This window comes from Schistocerca gregaria, chromosome 8 (genome assembly GCF_023897955.1).
Source record: "Schistocerca gregaria isolate iqSchGreg1 chromosome 8, iqSchGreg1.2, whole genome shotgun sequence".
Lineage (NCBI taxonomy): Eukaryota > Metazoa > Arthropoda > Insecta > Orthoptera > Acrididae > Schistocerca > Schistocerca gregaria.
Window position 1 is genome coordinate 370,685,898 of NC_064927.1, and position 22,369 is coordinate 370,708,266.

Sequence of the window (22,369 nt, forward strand, 5' to 3'; positions counted from 1 at the left end):
AATGATCACGACTCAAAGATAAGGAAAATAAGAGTTCGTACTGAGGCGTTCAGACAGTCGTTTTTCCCTCGTGCGATTCGCTAGTGGAACGGAGGGGGAAATATGACTTTGGCGCCAATTGTGCCCTCCGCCACACACCGCTCGGTGGCTAGCTGAGTATGTATGTAGATGTAGACGTAGATTGATGTTGCACTAGATCTGTCTACATGTACTCGCTGCATTCGTTTACAGGTCTTTATTTTAGGATCCAGTGAATCTGTCATCTGTTTCATTACGTCTAATAAATTTCGTTTCGATCGGTGCTCTCCTTTTGGCGCGCTAGTTTCAATGTTCCTTAATGTATGCAGAAAACAATAAACATCTCAAATTCGCAATCGAAAACAGGAAAAATATTGTGCATGCAATGAATGTAACACACACTGTCTTAAAGGTCTCCCTTTAGTGCGGTTTATCTTCATAAAGTGACGAAAAATTAGAGGTCGGCAGCTAAACGTGCTACCTTTATATCTTAGCCTGAAATTAGCTTTTGCTATTATTTAATGGCTAGTTATGGAAAGGAAAGGATTTACAGGATTTAGAGGGCTTCAGCACCATAGTTATGGTCGATAAATGGCAGCCTTCTCCAGTTTACAAACCACGAGCCACACCAGTGGACTGTATGTGATGTATCTGGGCTGAAAGTGATGATAAGAATAAAATAAAAGTATGTTTATGTATAAAATCACCCTGTTATTAAATAACATCACAATACATTAATAAATTTTAAATAATTAATTTGTGTAGAACTTAAAATGATGAACTATGTCGACACAGAATTGTACCGATACGATGTACTTGATTATATTTGAATATAATTATGCATTTTGTTGCATTTCAACAGATAAGCACCAATTTTATGTATGTCTACAATGCTTTCCTAGGTTTCCTCAGAGGAAGGACAGCAGTAATAGTTCACACGTAGCCTAGTGATGCGAACACCATATACCTTACTACAGGAGAATTAGGGTTGTTAGGTAACTGACAATTCAACAAATCGGGCGGAGGTGAATAAAGCCGATCTCGCACGGAGTCAGATTCTCTGGCGGGTTACTCGCTGGCTTGCGCGACAGCTCCTAAGCAGAGTCAATCGACCGCTAAGCAGCTTGCGTCCTTGCATTAAGTTTCCCCTGCGATTGCTCCGGTGCTATTTCTCTTACAGGGTTCTCTGAATGCTACCTGCAATGACCAAACAGGAGTCCTGTCGGCGCCTGACGACACAGCCTGGAAGGCGTTGCCTCACCGCAAGAGCGTGCCCACGCTAGGAAGGTGTAAAACGGGAACATAACCTGAAAGTGCTTTTTAGTTACCGCAGGTGCCTCCATTGTGCAACAAAGAAAGAATTAGTCCTTTAATTGATGTATGTGTAGAAGGATCGGTCTTATAGCCGAGAAAACTCCCATATGTTCTAACAAACATTTGCACTTGAAGCGGACATTTTGCCACGGTAGAACTTGCTCCAGATCTCGCAACTTAACACCGCGTAACAGCTTCGGCAAGCAAGCTAGCTGTCCCCACTCCTTGCTAGCCACCAGTCAAGCGCACGTACGGTATGTAGCTTTACCTCCACGGTCGTAGTACAGTACAGGGAAGCGTATTCATTTGTATCAACAACGTTGGAAGTAATCTGCTGTGTCAATAACTCAGCGAGCCTTCTGTCCGAGTTCTCTCGTGCGAACTTCCACGAATGGTTGTCTTGGCCTGGTAAGCTTCCGTTTTTCATGTTAGAATCACTCTTCCGGTGAATATTCCTAGAAGAGTTACTTTGCTCTTAAGCAGCTGTTCAGTGGAGCTTGATGTGGAATAGTGTGGCGAAAAAGCACTGATAAAAGAATAGCAAGTCTTGTTGTATCATGGTGCTTCTGTTATTACCTAACAAATTAAGTCCTCAAAGTGCTCTATATTGCAAATCATTCTACTGAGGTACAGTTTTAGTTGACCCATTTGGAAGGTTAACGGGGTGTTGCGCGCACCACCTAGCAAACTTGCGCGAATCTTACAACGTGTCAGGCGGATTTAACGATTGCTGTCACCACTGTTTCCTATCTGTAAATGTCCACAGCGTTGCCTTTTGGCGACATACCGTACATTACAGATTTTGTGCAATGTGGGCGCTTTGGCGACGCTTCTTTCACCGCCTATATAGCTGTCAGTCAATCATAGCAACAGCTGTCACTCTTCAAAAAAATTCAAAACCGATACAATCGAAAAACACATACAGCTTTGTGATTGTTGAGGTTTTCCAGGCGTAATGCACATTCCTTACGATTTCGGGCTTGCAGACGGATGACTTCGACATCTTGCCACGATATTTCGGCTCACAACCATTCTTCCATCTTCAGGTGAATTTTGTACTGGAGACTGCTTTTGCGCGTCGCCGACTTTATGCTAAAGAGTGGTATACGATCGTAGGTTTTCTCTTCTTAACAGCCTATTGTCGAATTTAGTGCCCTCTCTCGAATATTGCTCCATATGGAGAGCGCAAACGCCTGCGGAATGGCGATATTGCATGCACACCCTCTGTCGAAGTTTAGGTCTCCAGAGTTGACATTCAGTTGTCAAAATAATAAAATTAACTCTCGCTGGACGTGTCATTAGGCGTGAAATTTTGTCTTTCTGAAGAAATCGGAAGAATCACCGGGTCCCAAGTCTTACTAGGTTGAAAGCACCCATCACGACTGATACGGTCTTCCACCAAACGTATTTCTACAGATTCCTTGATAACTGAATCTCAGAACGATCGCGCCGTCAAGATTTACAGCGCGTTCTATAAGTTAATCTGTCACAAAAATCTTGGCCACGACGAGATTAAATTATTATGGAATTTGTGTGGAAAAAGGTTTGGTGGAAGAGCTTCATAATTTTGTAAGCGAATTTCAACAAAGATTCATTCTTAATGACGCGTCGAGCGACAGTTAGTTTTAGGATTTTGATAACTGAACTTTCACTATACATGCCAGCATTTCGTGCGTGCGGCACTGCGTCAATTTCCGTCATAGAGTTAGCGACGTGCACCAGCAGTCTCCACTGTAAAATTCACCTGAAGATGGCTGAACGGTTGTGAACCGAAATGTCGTGGCAAGATGTCGACGTCACCTGTCTGCAAGCGCGAAACCCCGTGGAATAAATAGAGCTTTGTTAGCGACATATTTCAGACGAGTATGAGGGCAGAGCACAATGTCCAGGTACAGAGACGGGCGTATCGAACGCTTTCTAAGTTGGTTCGTCGCAGCAGCGGCCGTCGCTGAGGAAGCGGAATCCCGGCGGGCAGGCGGCGTCCAGCTGCTCCCTGTAGCAGGATCCGCGGGTCTCCTGGTTGGGCACGAACCAGCAGGTGGCGGTGCGCCCGCTGGGGCCCGTCACTGAGAACTCGTACCGCTCCGAGGGCAGCTCTTCTTTGGAGTCGCAGCCCACGTACGGAAAGGACACATCGGGAGGGCTCCAGCCGGACGGGTCCTGTGGGCACAGAAAGGTTCCAGCTCTAACATCGCCCTCGATCGGTTCATAGACAGGATCTCTCAGACCTTTTGGTCCAATAGAAACAAGTGATAATGGGTCCACCGCCGATTGCACTGAGAAGACAAAAGTCAGGGGACACCGATGTCCACATACATAGATGGCGGTAGTATCACGTACGCAAGGTATAAAATGGCACTGTATTGATGAAACTGTCGTTTATACTCACGTGATTCATGTGAGGAGGTTTCCGACGTGGTTAAGGCTGCACTGCTGGAATTAACACACTTTGAACGCGGGATGGTTGTTGGAACTAGACTAAAGGGACATTCCCTTTCGGAAATCCTTAGGGAATTCAGTATTCTGAGATCTACAGTCTCAATAGTGTGCCGAGAATACCAAATTTCAGGCATTGCCTATCTCCTCGGACAACGCAGTGGCCAACTACATAACTGGCTATTAAAATTGCTACACCAATAAGAAATGCAGATGATAAACGAGGCCGGCCGCGGTGGTCTAGCGGTTCTAGGCGCTCAGTCCGGAACTGCGCGACTGCTACGGTCGCAGGTTCGAATCCTGCCTCGGGCATGGATGTATGTGATGTCCTAAGGTTAGTTAGGTTTAAGTAGTTCTAAGTTCTAGGGGACTGATGACCACAGATGTTAAGTCCCGTAGTGCTCAGAGCCATTTGAACCATTTTTAATAAACGGGTATTCATTGGACAAATATATTATACTAGAACTTACATGTGATTACATTGTCACGCATTTTGGGTACATAGATCCTGAGAAATCACTACCCAGAACAACCACCTCTGGCCGTAATAACGGCCTTGATACGCCTGGGCATTGAGTCAGACGTTTTCAATTCGTGAGTGATCTGGAGAATGTGCTGCCGAGGGCGGCAGATGCACATTTGCTGTATCCAGAAAGGCCGTACAGGACCTGCAACATGCGGTTGTGCATTATTCTTCTGAAATGTAGGGTTTCGCAGGGATCGAATTAAGAGTAGAGTGAAGGGTTGTAACACATCTGAACTGTAACGTCCACTGTTCAAAGTGCTGCTAAGGCGATCAAGAGGTTTAAAAAAAGGTTCAAATGGCTCTGAGCACTATGGGACTCAACTGCTGTAGTTATTAGTCCCCTAGAACATAGAACTACTTAAACCTAACTAACCTAAGGACATCACACACATCCATGCCCGAGGCAGGATTCGAACCTCCGACCATAGCAGTCGCACGGTTCCGGACTGCGCACCTACAACCGCGAGACCAGCGCGAACAAGAGGTGACCGAGACGTGTAACCAATGGCACCCCATACCATCACGCCGGCTGTTACGCCGGTATGGAGATGACGAATACACGTTTTTCCATTGGTGCACCAAGGTTCGTCGTTGAGTACACCATCGCAGGCACACCTGTCTGTGACGCAGCGTCAAGGGTAGCCGCAGCCATGGTCAGCACATTGTAGGTGTAGCCACCGGCGTCAGCGTTGTGTGAATGCTCTGAAAAGCTAATCATTTGCATATCACAGCATCTTCTGCCTGTCGGTTAAATTTCGCGTCTGTAGTACGCCATCTTCGTGGCGTAGCAATTTTAATGGTCAGTAGTGTAACTTCACCCTACGACCGACAGCAGCGGCATTTGCGTAGAGAGTTCAGTGCTAACAGACAAGCAACACTTAGTGAAAGAATCACAAAGGTCAATGTGGAGTGTACGACGAACGTATCTGTCAGGAAAGTGCAGCGAAATTTGACGTCAGCTGGCTGTAGCAGCAGACGACCGACAAGAGTATCTTTGCAAAGAGCACGATATCGCCTGCTGGTGACCATATCGGTTGGACCCTGGAGAACAGTGGCCTGGTCAGACGAATCCCAATTTCTGTTGGTAAGAAGGTAGGATTTGAGTCTGGTGCAGACCTCACGAATCCATTGACCCAAGTTATCACAAGGCAGTGAGTAAGCCGGTGGCGCCTCCACAATTATGTGGTCTGTGTTTACGTGGTATGGCGTGTGTCCTCTGGTCCACCTGAATCCGTCATTGACTGGAAATGGCTATGCTCGGCTACTTGCAGACCATCTGCAGCCGTTCATGGACTGTACGTTCCCAAACAAGGACGGAATTTTAATGGATGACAGTTCACCATATCACTGGGTCTCTGTTGATCCCGACTGGTTTGAGGAACATTCTGGACAGTCCGAGCAGGTGATTAGGCCACCCAGATCGCCCAGTATGAATCCATTCGAGTATTTATGGAACGAAACCGATAGGTGAGTTCATGCACAAAATCCTGCACTGAAAACACTTTCGAAATTACGGACGGCTGTAGAGGCGGCGTAGCTCAATATTTCTGGAGGGCACTTCCAACGGCTTGTTGAATCCACGCCACGTTGAGTTCCCGCACTGCCCCGGGCAAAACAGGTCCGACACGATGTTAGGATGTATCCCATGATGTGTGAAATGGTTCAAATGGCTCTGAGCACTATGAGACTTAGCTTCTGAGGTCATCAGTGCCCTAGAACTTTGAGCTACTTAAACCTAACTAACCTAAGGACATCACACACCTCCGTGCCCGAGGCAGGATTCGAACCTGCGACAGTAGCGGTCACGCAGTTCCAGACTGTAGCGCCTAAAACCGCTAGGACACTTCGACCTGCCCATGATGTGTCACCTCAGTCTATAATGAGATAGGTAACCAATGGTCCGAAATGCATATTTACTATGTTACGGACATACACAGCTCACAAAGCATAACGACAACGTAGGTCATAGTAACTGTTCAAAGTGTCGTTCGCCAGTCTCAGATCATGCATGGCAACGGTGCATGAAGTTCTGCTGCATTCTCTCGAAGATCCCTGGCGTCTGTCGTAACAGGAGGCAGGAATCGTGGGCCCAGCAAAGCAGGTCTTCACCCATTTCCATCGTCTTGACCTAACCCCAGAGGAAAAGGTCAATAGATGTGAGATCCACCGGTCGCGCTGGCTATGGGACAGGAACTCCTCTTCTACATCTGCATCTACATCCATACTCCGCAAGCCACCTGATGATGTGTGGCGGAGGGTAGTCGGTCACACGATCCAACATCATCCTCTCAAAGTCTGATGTTCGAACATGTCTCTGGCGCGACCCTTGGCCGGCTCTCTGTGACGTAAATGATCCCGTCTCTCGTAAGTTGGTATCCAGGGGAGGTAAACTTCTTCCAATTAGGATAACGCATGTTGGGAAAGCGTTCTGTATACATTCGTGTTGCTTTACGAGCATTACTCCTGCCACATCGCACATTAAATGCATGGCTGCCAACTGTCAGGACAAGTAACGTTCCATCTTAGACTACGCGCATTGTACATAGTAAAACACCTCACTATGGACATATCACAAGCTGGTCACAGGAATGTGTCCTACCGGTACCATGCGTTAGGTCGTCACGTGATACGCCGGAATGAGCTGAGTTGTATACGGTCCAAGATGCTCCTCCAGGTGGGTGTAAAATGAATGTGCGCAACGGAATATAATAAAAGCAAAATGCAGATTTGGCCCTGTCTGTCTATCCTCTGAAGCAGATCTTAGGATATCTTAATTCTATAAATTACTATCTAAACATAAATGAGTTATGAAGGCAACTACTCCTACTAAGTGATAAACGTTGTTCCTGCTTATATATTTATTGTAGATTAAAAAAAGCTGTTACATTACAAAGTTTACATTTCCTAAGTAAAATTGCTAATCATTTTCCCGACTCTGCCCCTTATTATGAGTGCGCCGTCTAATATCATTAACGCGAAATGACTGACATCATCTACGGAGGAGGAGGATATTGGTGTTCAACGTCCCGTCGACAACGAGGTCATTAGAGACGGAGCACAAGCTCTGATCAGGGAAGGAAGGCGGCCGTGCCCTTTCAAAGGAACCATCCCGGCATTTGCTTCAGCATCTACGTATCAAACACTAGAAGACACTACTTTCAAACATGATCTACGTTGGTGTGGAACCTCAGTGGAGATAAACTAACGTGATCACAGCTGTTTAGCTTTATAACCCCTAATAAGCCGAAGCAGTTAGCGAAATCACTATATGTACTGGGTCTGGTGCCTCGGCGTGCTGGTTTTCGTACACGTCTGCGTAGATGGAAGAACTCCAGCCATAAAATAAAAACTCTTTCAAACACCAGGACGGCAAAAGGCGATCCTTTGACTAGTATACTCTAATACTGTCTTCTCCTCTCTGTATTCTACAGACAAGAAACGCAAACTCCCAGCCACAAGGACGGAGTTCAGATAACGTCTCAACATAAGTAGAGGAAGTGCTCTCAATTACTGAACGTTGCGCACTCAACGACGACTTCCAAACAGGACGTGAAGTCCAGAATCGTATAGGATCGCAACAGTACTGTGCATAACGTTCTAACTACAAAATCTCCTGAGAGCAAAGACAGCAAGTACGTCTGTACCAAAAAAACCTGATATCGAGCGACCGTCACACACGGGCGCTCACAACGAAAGACGGCGTCTCTACAGTTCTGGCTTCCCAACAAGGCTCGGCTCCCCACCGTCGCAATTCCGAAAACGAATCATATTCCCGAAAGCACGGAATATTCTCCCTCTCTACAGATTCTTCCGAACGCTGACCAACCATATTTTAGTCTTTTGTCGTCCAGCGGGGAAAGTTTGCGAGAAAAAAAACCTATACTCGTACAATGGTAAGCTTCTGAATAAAAATTCTTGGAAATAACCCAGCCTCCGTGGTTTCCGAGGTGCCGCTTCTCCGTTCCTCTCACCTGCGTCCAAGAATCTCAACTTTCGGAAGTAGTATCCGGCTATCCTTCCGGCCTCTACTACAATATCGCCCAGACGTCACCCTATTGTGCTCCATAGCTCAGGTGCCCCGACGTCCGTCAAGCTACCTCCTGTGTTTAAACAGGACAAACACCTGTGCGGGCCTGCAGCCCAGAGCTTGAGTTGTGCCTGCCGTTTCATTTCCACTGGCGTTCCAACCTCTACTAGTATAGGCCATCATTCATTATGCCGTTTTTATAACAAAGACACTCCGCCACCTTTCATACAATAAGCGTTAACAATTATTTACAAGACGTACGTGACAATTCAGTCTCCTTTATATACACTCCTGCAAATGGAAAAAAGACCACATTGACACCGGTGTGTCAGACCCACCATACTTGCTCCGGACACTGCGAGAGGGCTGTACAATCAAAGATCACACGCACGGTACAGCGGACACACCAGGAACCGCGGTGTTGGCCGTCGAATGGCGCTAGCTGCGCAGCATTTGTGCACCGCCGCCGTCAGTGTCAGCCAGTTTGCCGTGGCATACGGAGCTCCATCGCAGTCTTTAACACTGGTAGCATGCCGCGACAGCGTGGACGTGAACCGTATGTGCAGTTGACGGACTTTGAGCGAGGGCGTATAGTGGGCATGCGGGAGGCCGGGTGGACGTACCGCCGAATTGCTCAACACATGGGGCGTGAGGTCTCCACAGTACATCGATGTTGTCGCCAGTGGTCGGCGGAAGGTGCACGTGCCCGTCGACCTGGGAACGTACCGCAGCGACGCACGGATGCACGCCAAGACCGTAGGATCCTACGCAGTGCCGTAGGGGACCGCACCGCCACTTCCCAGCAAATTAGGGACACTGTTGCTCCTGGGGTATCGGCGAGGACCATTCGCAACCGTCTCCATGAAGCTGGGCTACGGTCCCGCACACCGTTAGGCCGTCTTCCGCTCACGCCCCAACATCGTGCAGCCCGCCTCCAGTGGTGTAGCGACAGGCGTGAATGGAGGGACGAATGGAGACGTGTCATCTTCAGCGATGAGAGTCGCTTCTGCCTTGGTGCCAATGATGGTCGTATGCGTGTTTGGCGCCGTGCAGGTGAGCGCCACAATCAGGACTGCATACGACCGAGGCACACAGGGCCAACACCCGGCATCATGGTGTGGGGAGCGATCTCCTACACAGGCCGTACACCTCTGGTGATCGTCGAGGGGACACTGAATAGTGCACGGTACATCCAAACCGTCATCGAACCCATCGTTCTACCATTCCTAGACCGGCAAGGGAACTTGCTGTTCCAACAGGACAATGCACGTCCGCATGTATCCCGTGCCACCCAACGTGCTCTAGAAGGTGTAAGTCAACTACCCTGGCCAGCAAGATCTCCGGATCTGTCCCCCATTGAGCATGTTTGGGACTGGATGAAGCGTCGTCTCACGCGGTCTGCACGTCCAGCACGAACGCTGGTCCAACTGAGGCGCCAGGTGGAAATGGCATGGCAAGCCGTTCCACAGGACTACATCCAGCATCTCTACGATCGTCTCCATGGGAGAATAGCAGCCTGCATTGCTGCGAAAGGTGGATATACACTGTACTAGTGCCGACATTGTGCATGCTCTGTTGCCTGTGTCTGTGTGCCTGTGGTTCTGCCAGTGTGATCATGTGTTGTATCTGACCCCAGGAATGAGTCAATAAAGTTTTCCCTTCCTGGGACAATGAATTCACGGTATTGTTATTTCAATTTCCAGGAGTGTATTCACATATACGATGTACAACCTATCACATGATACATAATTGTGTTTGTAGATCACGGCAAAGTATGTGGATGAGTTCTTGTAAGGGTCGAAGTTATAGCCACGTTACAACGGTATGTGTGTGTGGTGGTGGGGTCTGTGCACTGTTTGTCACTCGCTACTGCTCCAGAGTACGGCAGACACCCGGGGATTTTGCTAGAATGCAGAATAAAGGCGTGCGCAGTTGCAATACATGCATTGGGACTGGCGGTTGTCTCTTTGAACAAATATATGAGCTGCGTTGTCAAAAATGTTCAAATACGTGCGAATTCCTAAGGGACCAAACTGCTGAGGTCATTGGTCCCTAGACTAACACACTATTTAAACTAACGCGAAGTGCAACACGGACACCCATACCCGAGCGAGGACTCGAACCTCCGGTAGGAGCGGCCTCGCAATCCGTGACATGGCGCCCCTAACTGCGAGGCCACTCCGCGCGGCAGCTGCGTGTCTTGGACTGTGTACGCTGTACATGTCCGCAACTCAGTGAATATGTAGTTTCAACAATTGTTTTCCCTATCTCACTATAATTGGCTGTGGACCCACTATCACCTGTTTCAGATTCACCCAGAAGGTTTGAGACATCCTGTATGGAGAGTGAACCTTAACCACTAAAAATGGTTCAAATGGCTCTGAGCACTATGGGACTTAACATCTGAGGTCATCAGTCCCCTAGAACGTAGAATTACTTAAACCTAACCAACCTAAGGTTCAAAAATGGCTCTGAGCACTATGGGACTTAACATCTATGGTCATCAGTCCCCTAGAACTTACAACTACTTAAACCTAACTAACCTAAGGACAACACACAACACCTAGTCATCACGAGGCAGAGAAAATCCCTGACTCCTCTGGGAATAGAGCCCGAGCGTGGGAAGCGAGAACGCTATCGCACGACCACGAGCTGCGGACTAACTAACCTAAGGACATCATACACATCCATGCCCGAGGCAGGATTCGAACCTGCGACACTAGCGGTCGCGCGGTTCCAGACTGAAGCGCCTAGAACCGCTCGGCTACCCCGGCCAACCTTGACTACTCCACATGAGTATTATTTCTACTTTTCCTTCATTGGTATACTCTGTACTCACACAAAAATTCAATTGAAGGCGTCTGACTGAACAATCTATGTGCATTTTCCTTGTATTCCCATTTGTTTACCGACAACTGCAACAAGTAGACGAGTTATGCTAGTTCGCATATTGCACTGTTTTCTGCTACTGGACAGTCAATGTCAGATTTCTGTTACATTTTTAATTACGTCGTGTTTCCTTGAATAGTACTCTGTGATACGGCGAATGGACCAAACTATGGAGAAACCAAACATACAATACATTACGGCGTAGGAAAACCGTTGGCGTTCAAAACAGCTGCCAGCAGTCTCCGATTGGATAAATACAAATCCTGTATGGTTTACAAGGGAATCTTATACTATTCGTCGTACAACATAGTGTCACGTAATGAGGGTAGAGATGAATAGCGATCACCCAGCCGGCTCTCCAAAGAATACCACAAAAGCTCAACAATATTAATTGGGGTGACCAAGGAAGACGCGATACTTCACCCCGTTGCTCACAAAACCAGTCCACGACGAAATGAACTCTATGAACAGGGTCCCGTGCGTCTTAGAACACAGTATCAAAATTTGAAAAAAAAATGTAACATGAGAAGGACCTGATCCACCAAAATCGTCACATAATCCCTGGTAATAATGTGACCTTGCAGAATACCACTGGGGAACGTGGAATACCACAATATGGCTGCCCAAATCTCCACCGAACCCCCGCCATGTCTCAGTCAGTGTGCATTGCGTGTCTGAGATGGTGTACGCCAGACGTAAACTCGGCAACAAGTTCAAAACAGTTTGAAACAAGACTCATCCGCCCAGATGAATTTCTCCCACTGCTCGGAAGACCAGACTTTATGATTTCAGCACCAGGATTTAATGTTAAAGGCATTTGAATCACTGATGAGCTGTCGTAGAATTCTAGCTGTCCCTGCAATTCCCTGATTACGGTGCTGACACTGTTTGCGAGTGCGACATTCAGTTCTGCAAAGACTTTTGCAGCTGTCGTTCTCATATTTTTCCACACAATCCTCCTCAATGACCGTCTGCCACTATCACCCAGCGGATGATGTTTTTTCGTTCCACTGCGGGGGTATAAATTTAGATACGATGCTTCTTTAAACACCAAGCCCGTCCGTTACATTGCTAATGGAAGCACGAAACAGTGGCACTACCAATTTGCCCATTTTGAAATGCTCTTAGCTCCGACATAATACAATATCTTCGTAATGAAGAAAGTTACAAGAATGGCAACTTTGCCGGTTAATGTCTCCTTGGTAGCTGCAATACATTTGCTTGCCACATGTTTTGTTTTGCTTCTGGATGAAAAGTTATATGAGGTGGTCCCGATGAATACGATACCCTAAAATATTTCTACTAAAATCTAGTCTCTCTCTCTCTCTCTCTCTCTCTCTCTCTCTCTCTCTCTCTCTCCTCCCTCTCTCTCTCTCTCTCTCTCTCTCTCTCTCTCTCTCTCTCTCTCACACACACACACACACAAAATATCTACATCTACATGTTTACTCTGCAATTCATACTTAATTGCCTGGGAGAGATTTCATCGAACCATTTTCATACTACTTCTCTACCATTCCACTCTCAAATGGCGCGTGGGAAAAAGGAACACCTAAATCTTTCCGTTCCAGTTCTGATTTTTCTTATTTTATTATTATGGTCATTTCTCCCTACGTAGGTGCGTTTCAACAAAATATTTTCGCAATCGGAAGAGTAAGATGTTGATTAAAATTTCTTAAATAGATCTCACCGCAAAGAAAACCGCCTTTGTTTCAGTGACTGCCATTACAACTCGCATGACACCCTCACCCCTATTGCGCGATAACACGAAACGAGCTGCCCTTCTTTGCACTTTTTCGATATACTCCGTCAATCCTACCTGGTAAGGATCCGATGCCCTGCAGCAATATTCCAGCAAGGGACGGACAAGTGTGATGTAGGCTGTCTCTGTAGTGGGTGTGTCGCATCTTCTAAGTGTCTTGTCAACAAAGCGCAGTCTTTGTTTCGCCTTCGCCACAATACTATCTAAGTTCCTCGTAATTGTAATTCCAAGGTATTTAGTCGAACTGAAAGCCCTTAGATTTGTGCGATTTATCGTATACCCAAAATTTATCGGATTTCTTTTAGTACACTTGTGGATGACCTTGCACTTTTCTTTGTTTAGTGTCAATTGCCACTTTTCGCACCATACAGAAATTCTCTCTAGATCATTTTGTAACTGGAGTTAATCGTCTGATTATTTTACTAGACGATTAATTACCGCGTCATCTGCAAACAATCTAAGGGGCTGCTCAGATTGTCACCTAGATCATTTATGTAAATCAGGAACAGCAGAGGGCTTACGACACTACCTTGCGGAATGCATGAAATCACTTCTGTTCTACTCGATGATTTACCATCTGTCACTACGAACTGTGACCTCTCTGAGAGGAAATAACGAATCCAGTCACACAACTGATACGATACTCCATATGCACGCAATTTGATTAATAGTCGCTTGTGAGGACCGGTATCAAAAGCCTTCTGGAAACCTAGGAATATGGAATCTATCTCAGATCCCTTGTCGACAGCACTCATCTGCGCGCTACTTAATGCGTCCAGAAACGTCGACTGCACAATATACAGATAATGGGCAAACTAAAATATGTCATCTAGTTAAAAATTAAAGATTGCCACTTTTTAATTAGAAATGACTGTAAAACTTTTACGTAGGATGTTTTATTATGTGACGTGGGCTTTTTGGTTTTAAAATTATATGACGAGAGCTGCAATGCTCAATGTTTTATGTATGTAATATAAATTCTGATGAAGACTCCCTTAGTTTAGGAGTCGAAACCATGATCAATTCGACTATAAAATCCGCTGCAACCAGTGGGCTGTCTTTACTACAAAAAAAATTGTCACGGTTGCTGCACACAGCTAGGTTTAAAATTGAAAGGCCTATGTTTAATACTAATAGACGTCTATTAGCCAGGAATGCCCTTTCTGCCAGTGCTGGTCTGCTTTTGATGTGCTCCTTGCTCCGCCCGTCAGTGATTATTTTGCAGCCTAGGTGGTAGAATTCCTTGACTTAATCTACTTCGTGATCAGTAATCCCGATGTTATTTTCTCGCTGTTCTCATTCCTGCTGCTTCTCATTACTTTCGTCTTCCTTCGATTTACTCATTCCATATTCTGAATAGAATTATTCAGCAGATCACGTAATTCTTCTTCACTTTCACTCAGGATAACAAAGTCATCAGCGAATCGTATCATTAATATCTTTTCACCTTGAATTTTAATCCCGCTCCTGAACGTTTCTTTTAGTTCCATCATTGCTTCTTCAATGCACAGGTTGAACTAGAGGGGTAAAAGACATTGCTACCCGTCTCTCTCTGTACCTTACCCTATTTATCCCAGAATCTCGAACATCTTGCACCAATTTACATTGTCGAACGCTTTTCCACAGGTCGGCAAATCCTATGAACGTGTCTTGATTTTTCTTTAGCCTTGCTCCCCTTGTTAACCGCAAGGTCAGAATTGCCTGTCTCGTGCCTTTACCTTTCCAACAGCCAAACCGATCGTCATCTAGCGCATCCTCAATTTCCTTTTCCATTCTCCTGTATATTATTCTTGTAAGCAACTTGGATGCATGAGCTGTTAAGCTGTTTGTGCGGTAATTCTCGCATTTGTCAGCTCTTGTTGTCTTCGGAATTGTGTGGATGATGCTTTTCCGAAAGTCAGATGGTATGTCGCCAGACTCATTCTACACACCAACGAGAATAGTCGTTTTGTTGTCACTTCTCCCAACGATTTTAGAAATTCTGATTGGATGTTAGCTATCCCTTCAGCCTTATTTGATCTTAAGTCCTCCACAGCTCTCTTAAATTCTGATTCTAATACTGGATCCCCTATCTCTTGGAAATCGACTCCTGTTCCGTCTATCACATTAGACAAATCTTCCCTTCTCATAGAGGCCTTCAATGTACTCTTTCCACCTATCCACTCTCTCCTCTGCATTTAACAGTGGAATTCCCGTTGCACTCTTAAGGTTGTTTTGACTTTCTTATATGCTGAGTCAGTCCTTCCGTCCATCATTTCCCTTTCGATTTCTTCACACTTTTTCCGCCGCTATTTCGTCTCAGTTTCCCTGCATTTCCTGTTTATTTCATTCCTCAGTGACTTGTATTTCTGTATTCCTGAATTCCCCTGAACATTTTTGTACTTTCCTTGCTGCGCTTAAGAAAACGCTAAATGCGGATGGATTTGAACACCTCTTACGGAATTGTGTAAAGGGTGTAGACGAGGAACAGTTCGGAGGCGATAATTGTATCAGCATGACTATGGTACCTGTTATAAAGCAACATCTGTGACTCAATAGTCAGTAGACAATAACGTTCCTGAAGTGTGCTGGCCTGCCCAGAGAGCTGACCTGAGCCCGATGGAACGCCTTTGGGATGAGTTCATTACAAACCGAAGCGTCCAATAACACGCTACGTTCTCTAGTTTCGGTTCTTGAGGTAGAACTGAAAGTGTTCCCAAAAGAGTTCAAGACGTCATAAAAGTAAGGGTGGGAACATCTAACATTAATGTCCGCTGAGATGTGTCGGGACACTTTTGATCAGACAGCATACACCTGGATGGGAAACTTAATGGTCCGTGTTGACAATAAGCAGTAGACACATGTCAGGAAAAGTGTGCTACATTCGGTCGACGACATTCGGGAAGCAGATCTTTTGGCGAAGTCCGGAGGCAGTACAATATTTCCAAAACTACAACCTTCTGCCTCTTAGTTCACAAGTGGAATCATGCCATTTTACATTCATTATCACGATGGAAATGAGTACTTCTTTATACTGAGCTGCTCCATGAAATCTTTATAATGTGGTCACCTTCGTGTCAGTTAGTTTTATTTTCTACTGATTTGTGATTCTAAAAATACTTCCCTTTGCTTAAGTACTCTACAACTGATCATGAGTGAGTGAATACGTGGGTGTCTGGAATTCCAATTTGGTGTGCAGTCATTGGCAATTTAACCAGGTTGGGTAGTATAGCACTGGGCGAAAGTTGAGAGTAGAGCCAAAGATTTTAGGTTGAAACTTTGTCACTTGGTAATGGGTCAGGCTACGGATCTCACTCCTCCCACCGCCCCCCCCCCCCCACCCTCCCGCCCCACCACCACCACTAGGTTTGATAGGCGCCATTTTCGCCACTCTGACGACACCTGCGTAAGTGAATGGTCACGATCTTCTGAGCTGGCTCGTTCAATTGTGGATACAGGTATTTCATTGCGCTAATTTGACTTGGAGGAGTTTTTAATCTATTCTGTTTAATAATGAGTTATGTTAGGTTGCAGTGTCTATGTTCTGTATCATAGTACTCTCATTTCAGTTTGTGCCTGAGACAACTTGATGGTCATCGCTTTGTTCGGACTTCAGGTATCACACTGCGTAGCCAGAGTCCGGTGCCTTAAGCACTGTGGGCTCTATGTTTTATTAAATATGTTTGCTTAGTAATCTACGTATCGTGTGGAGGATTTTGTGTGGAGTAAAACTATTTTTAATTGGTCACTCTTTGCGTTTAACATCGATTCAGTTGTCCATCAGGACTCCACGTGTTTGCGATTTCGCAGATTATGCACAACATTATTATGCACTTTTTAGTGTGAGATTCTGTGCCGAACGAACTCCTATATCCAGGAAGAAAAACTGTTCGTTATTCGTTAACGACTTTTCTGATGTTTAGTAAAATGCTTGACATTATGTGTATTTGAGATAATGGCAGGTACTGATCTCTCTATTCGCTCTCTGGTTGTCTTAGTAGTGGTAGGAGGGGGTAGAATAAATCATTGTCCGCCTTTCCATCGTAAGAATTTACATGAAAGACGTGATTTTTTTGCGACCTAGTTTGGCACTTCGGTATTTCTGATGCGAATCTGAATCCAGCCTCAGTGATCCTTGAAGCCATACCTCCCCAATGTACTTTCACATTAAGAGACTCCTATCTAATCATCATTTACTTTTACCTGCTCTTATGTGTACTGTGAATTTCGGTTAGTTAATATACTTCAGTATTGCTGACAATTCCGTATGTTTACCTAAATGAATCCTCACCGTTCCTGACGGAAGTCTCGCCCTGACTCAGTAAATAATTTGCCACTACCGTTTCCGCTATCCAATATCACACATGTACTTACTTCTGAATGGTCAATATGCAAGTTGGCCGCTGTGGCCGAGCGGTTCTAGGCGCTTCAGTCCAGAACGGCTCTGCTGCTATGGTCGCAGGTTCGAATCCTGCTTCGGGCATCAATGTGTGTGATGTTCTTAGGTTTAAGTAGTTCTAAATTTATGGGACTGATGACCACAGATGTTAAGTGCCATAGTGCTCAGACCCATTTGAACCATCAATATCAGAACACATCAAAAGACAGAAATCAGCAGAATGAGAACCCCCTTATTCAGCGACTAGGTTCAAATATATTAATAATAGAGGACGTACTAAAATAGTTGTCATACCTGTCACGAGCCCACTGTGGTCGGTAACTGACATGAACAGTGGACGCTAATATTCACAATTGCTTGTTCCGGCCTTTCAAGGGTACTTCTCAACCACGATATTATTGCACTTGGCTACTCTCGGGATCACGTGGTGACATGACAGCGAACCATTACGCCTCATACTGTCAAAGTTTTCAGATAAGTTGTGCATATACTATCAATTCCGAATACGCGATGACTCCCTGTAAGCCGACCGAAACTCTCTTACCACCAGATGCAGTAATATTGTGGTGGACTAATGCTGTTCTCACAACTAATACAAATATTGGTGCGTGCAAACAAGCCTAGCGAGGATAAGTAACTACTTATCTGGCCACAAGGACGGGTGGTTTCGCCCTGCGTTTAGCGCCGATGGCAGTAGTGGCGTTGATCGGCAGTATCGTTGGCATGGAGTCGTAATTAGCGGTTGTACGGATCGGTTGCAAGGATTTGACATTGAGATGATTCGGCTGCGGATGAAAACGAAGTTGGTTGAGCGAAATGGTTCAGGGTACAGTTAAGTTGTCGATCAGGTTGCTGAATTAAAAACAGTGGCATACAGTATGCTGTGAAATTTTATTATGATCAAGAAAGCTAGCAATAACAATGGTTATTATCAGTAGGAGACCTTGCGTAAGACAAATTCAGTTTCCCCTGCGTGACGCGGCATGTGAAGGTTGCTGTGTGTGGACGGGTTACTCCTGTAACCAAAATTGCATAACTGAAGATGGTTCTAGAGGAACCGAAGCTTGTTATCTGAATAAACATTTTTGGAATCAAGACGGATTATAAGTAATATTGTATAACCAGTGATTGCGGTATCCCATCAGACATTATGTTTTTGCAAAGATATCAAAGGCATTCTGGAAATGTAAAAATATGGAATCAATTTGACACCCCCTATGAATAGTACTCATTAATTTATGAGAATAAAGAGTCAGTTCTGTTTCATGAGAATGATATTTTCTGGTATCTTGTTAGCGGTTTGTCAATAATGATAATAATAATAATAATAATAATAATAATAATAATAATACTGGGTAGGGCCTGCAGAAGTATAGCTCATTTTATGTAGTTCTTGTTGTGTTGTGCTGTCAATTAGTTCATTTATCTGTTGCGGAGTGAATAATGGAGGAAATTCTGGTCCTCTGGAGGCACTACCTACAACTTCATGTGATGTTTAAGGACATGAATCGAATATGTCTCTGTCGTGTTGTCGTAGATGCATGGTAAAAAGTAGAAACTATGTGTGTAGTGGCTGGACTGTGTAAGGGTATTGTTGTTCATGCATGTGCTTCACAAGCTATAAACACGACATTGTGTTATGTGTTAATGCTACACTCCTGGAAATTGAAATAAGAACACCGTGAATTCATTGTCCCAGGAAAGGGAAACTTCATTGACACATTCCTGGGGTCACATACATCACATGATCACACTGACAGAACCACGGGCACACAGACACAGGCAACAGAGCATGCACAATGTCGGCACTAGTACAGTGTACATCCACCTTTCGCAGCAATGCAGGCTGCTATTCTCCCATGGAGACGATCGTAGAGATGCTGGATGTAGTCCTGTGGAACGGCTTGCCATACCATTTCCACCTGGCGCCTCAGTTGGACCAGCGTTCGTGCTGGACGTGCAGACTGCGTGAGACGACGCTTCATCCAGTCCCAAACATGCTCAATGGGAGACAGATCCGGAGATCTTGCTGGCCAGGGTAGTTGACTTACACCTTCTAGAGCACGTTGGGTGGCACGGGATACATGCGGACGTGCATTGTCCTGTTGGAACAGCAAGTTCCCTTGCCGGTATAGGAATGGTAGAACGATGGGTTCGATGACGGTTTGGATGTACCGTGCACTATTCAGTGTCCCCTCGACGATCACCAGAGGTGTAGGGCCAGTGTAGGAGATCGCTCCCCACACCATGATGCCGGGTGTTGGCCCTGTGTGCCTCGGTCGTATGCAGTCCTGATTGTGGTGCTCACCTGCACGGCGCCAAACACGCATACGACCATCATTGGCACCAAGGCAGAAGCGACTCTCATCGCTGAAGACGACACGTCTCCATTCGTCCCTCCATTCACGCCTGTCGCGACACCACTGGAGGCGGATTAGATTAGAGATTAGATTAGATTAATACTTGTTCCATAGATCATGAATACGACACTTCGTAATGATGTGGAACGTGTCAGGTTAATAAAAGATGTCTGTACAAGAAATTACATTACACAAAATATTGCATGACACTAATGATTAAGTTTTTTTTTTTTTTTTTTTTTTTTTACTTACTTTATATCTAAAAATTCAGCCAATGAGTAGAAGGAGTTGTCATCTAGAAATTCTTTTAATTTATTTTTAAATGTTAGTTGGCTATCTGTCAGGCTTTTGATGCTGTTTGGTAGGTGCCCAAAGACTTTTGTGGCAGCATAATTTACCCCTTTCTGTGCCAAAGTCAGATTTAACCCTGCATAGTGAAGATCATCCTTTCTCCTGGTGTTATAGGTATGCACACTGCTATTACTTTTGAATTGGGTTGGATTATTATCAACAAATTTCATAAGGGAATATATATACTGTGAGGTTACTGTGAGGATCCCTAGATCCTTAAATAGATGTCTGCAGGATGACCGTGGGTGGGCTCCAGCAATTATTCTGATTACACGTTTTTGTGCAATGAATACTTTTCTACTCAACGATGAATTACCCCAGAATATGATGCCATACGAAAGCAGTGAATGAAAGTAGGCATAGTAAGCTAATTTACTGAGATTCTTATCACCAAAATTTGCAATAACCCTAATAGCATACGTAGCTGAACTCAGACGTTTCAGCAGACCATCAATGTGTTGCTTCCAGTTTAACCTCTCATCAATGGACACACCTAAAAATTTTGAAAATTCTACCTTAGCTACAGACTTCTGTTCAAATTCTATATTTATTACTGGAGTTTTGCCATTTACTGTACGGAACTGTATATACTGTGTTTTATCAAAATTTAAAGAGAGTCCGTTTGCTGAGAACCACTTAATAATTTTGTGAAAAACATCATTTACAATTACATCACTTAGTTCTTGGTTTTTGGATGTTATTACTATACTTGTATCATCAGCAAAAAGAACTAACTTTGCATCTTCATCAATGTGGAATGGTAAGTCATTAATGTATATCAAGAACAGTAAAGGACCTAAGACCGAACCCTGTGGGACCCCGTGCTTGATAGCACCCCAGTTTGAGGAATCAGCTGTTTTAACATTACACGAACCACTTATTTCAACTTTCTGCATTCTTCCAGTTAAGTATGAATTAAACCATTTGTGCACTGCCCCACTCAAACCATAATGATTTAGCTTATCTAAAAGAATTCCATGATTTACACCATCAAAGGCCTTTGAGAGATCACAAAAAATACCAATGGGTGATGTCCGGTTATTCAGAGCATTTAATATTTGATCAGTGAAAGCATATATAGCATTTTCTGTTGAAAAGCCTTTCTGAAAACCAAACTGACATTTTGTTAGTACTTTATTTTTACAAATATGGGAGGCTACTCTTGAATACATTACTTTCTCAAAAATTTTTGATAGAGCTGTCAGAAGAGAGATTGGGCGGTAGTTGTTGACATCCGACATATCCCCCTTTTTATGCAATGGTTTTACAATGGCATATTTCAGTCTATCAGGGAAAACACCCTGCTCCAAAGAGCTATTACATACGTGGCTGAGAATTCTACTTATCTGTGGGGAACAAGCTTTAAGTACTTTGCTGGAAATGCCATCAATTCCGTACGAGCTTTTACTTTTCAGTGAGTTTATTATTTTACTGATTTCAGAGGGAGAGGTTGGTGGAATTACAGCTGTTTCAAACTGTGCAGGTATGGCCTCTTCTATTAATAGCCTTGCCTCTTCTAGTGAAGATCTAGATCCTATTTTCTCCACAACATTTAAAAAAATGATTATTCAAAATATTTTCAATTTCTGATTGTTTGTTAGTGCACTTGTCATTCAATTTTATTGCACTAAAGTCTTCCTGTGCTCTTGGTTGCCCTGTTTCCCTTTCAATAATATTCCAAATTGCTTTAATTTTATTATCAGAGTTACTGATCTGAGACATGATACACATGCTTCTGGACTTTTTAATAACTTTTCTTAGTACCGCACAATAGTTTTTATAATATTGAACAATTTCGGGGTCAGTACTCCATCTTGCTGTTAGATACAGTTCTCTTTTGCGGTTGCAAGATATTCTTATTCCTTTAGTTAGCCAATGTTTTTTATATGTTTTCTTGGAATTATGTTTAACTATTTTCTTGGGCTGCACGATGTTGGGGCGTGAGCGGAAGACGGCCTAACGGTGTGCGGGACCGTAGCCCAGCTTCATGGAGACGGTTGCGAATGGTCCTCGCCGATACCCCAGGAGCAACAGTGTCCCTAATTTGCTGGGAAGTGGCGGTGCGGTCCCCTACGGCACTGCGTAGGATCCTACGGTCTTGGCGTGCATCCGTGCGTCGCTGCGGTCCGGTCCCAGGTCGACGGGCACGTGCACCTTACGCCGACCACTGGCGACAACATCGATGTACTGTAGGGACCTCACGCCTCACGTGTTGAGAAATTCGGCGGTACGTCCACCCGGCCTCCCGCATGCCCACTATACACCCTCGCTCAAAGTCCGTCAACTGCACATACGGTTCACGTCCACA

At 44.8% G+C, this 22,369-nt stretch overlaps 1 protein-coding gene across 2 annotated transcripts in view; it reads right to left on the reverse strand.

Moving 5' to 3' along the window:
* Window positions 1–706: 706 nt before the first annotated feature.
* Window positions 707–22,369, reverse strand: part of LOC126284833 (uncharacterized) — a 71,027-nt gene continuing 49,364 nt past the window's right edge. Inside the window, exon 4 of one of the 2 annotated variants that reach the window (XM_049984052.1) lies at window positions 707–3,492. In XM_049984052.1, coding sequence (XP_049840009.1) covers window positions 3,250–3,492 — 243 coding nt within the window. In that variant the 3' untranslated portion in view covers window positions 707–3,249. Of the gene's footprint in view, window positions 3,493–18,302; window positions 18,367–22,369 lie in introns of those variants that run through there. The other variant, XM_049984053.1, reaches the window with a different exon arrangement.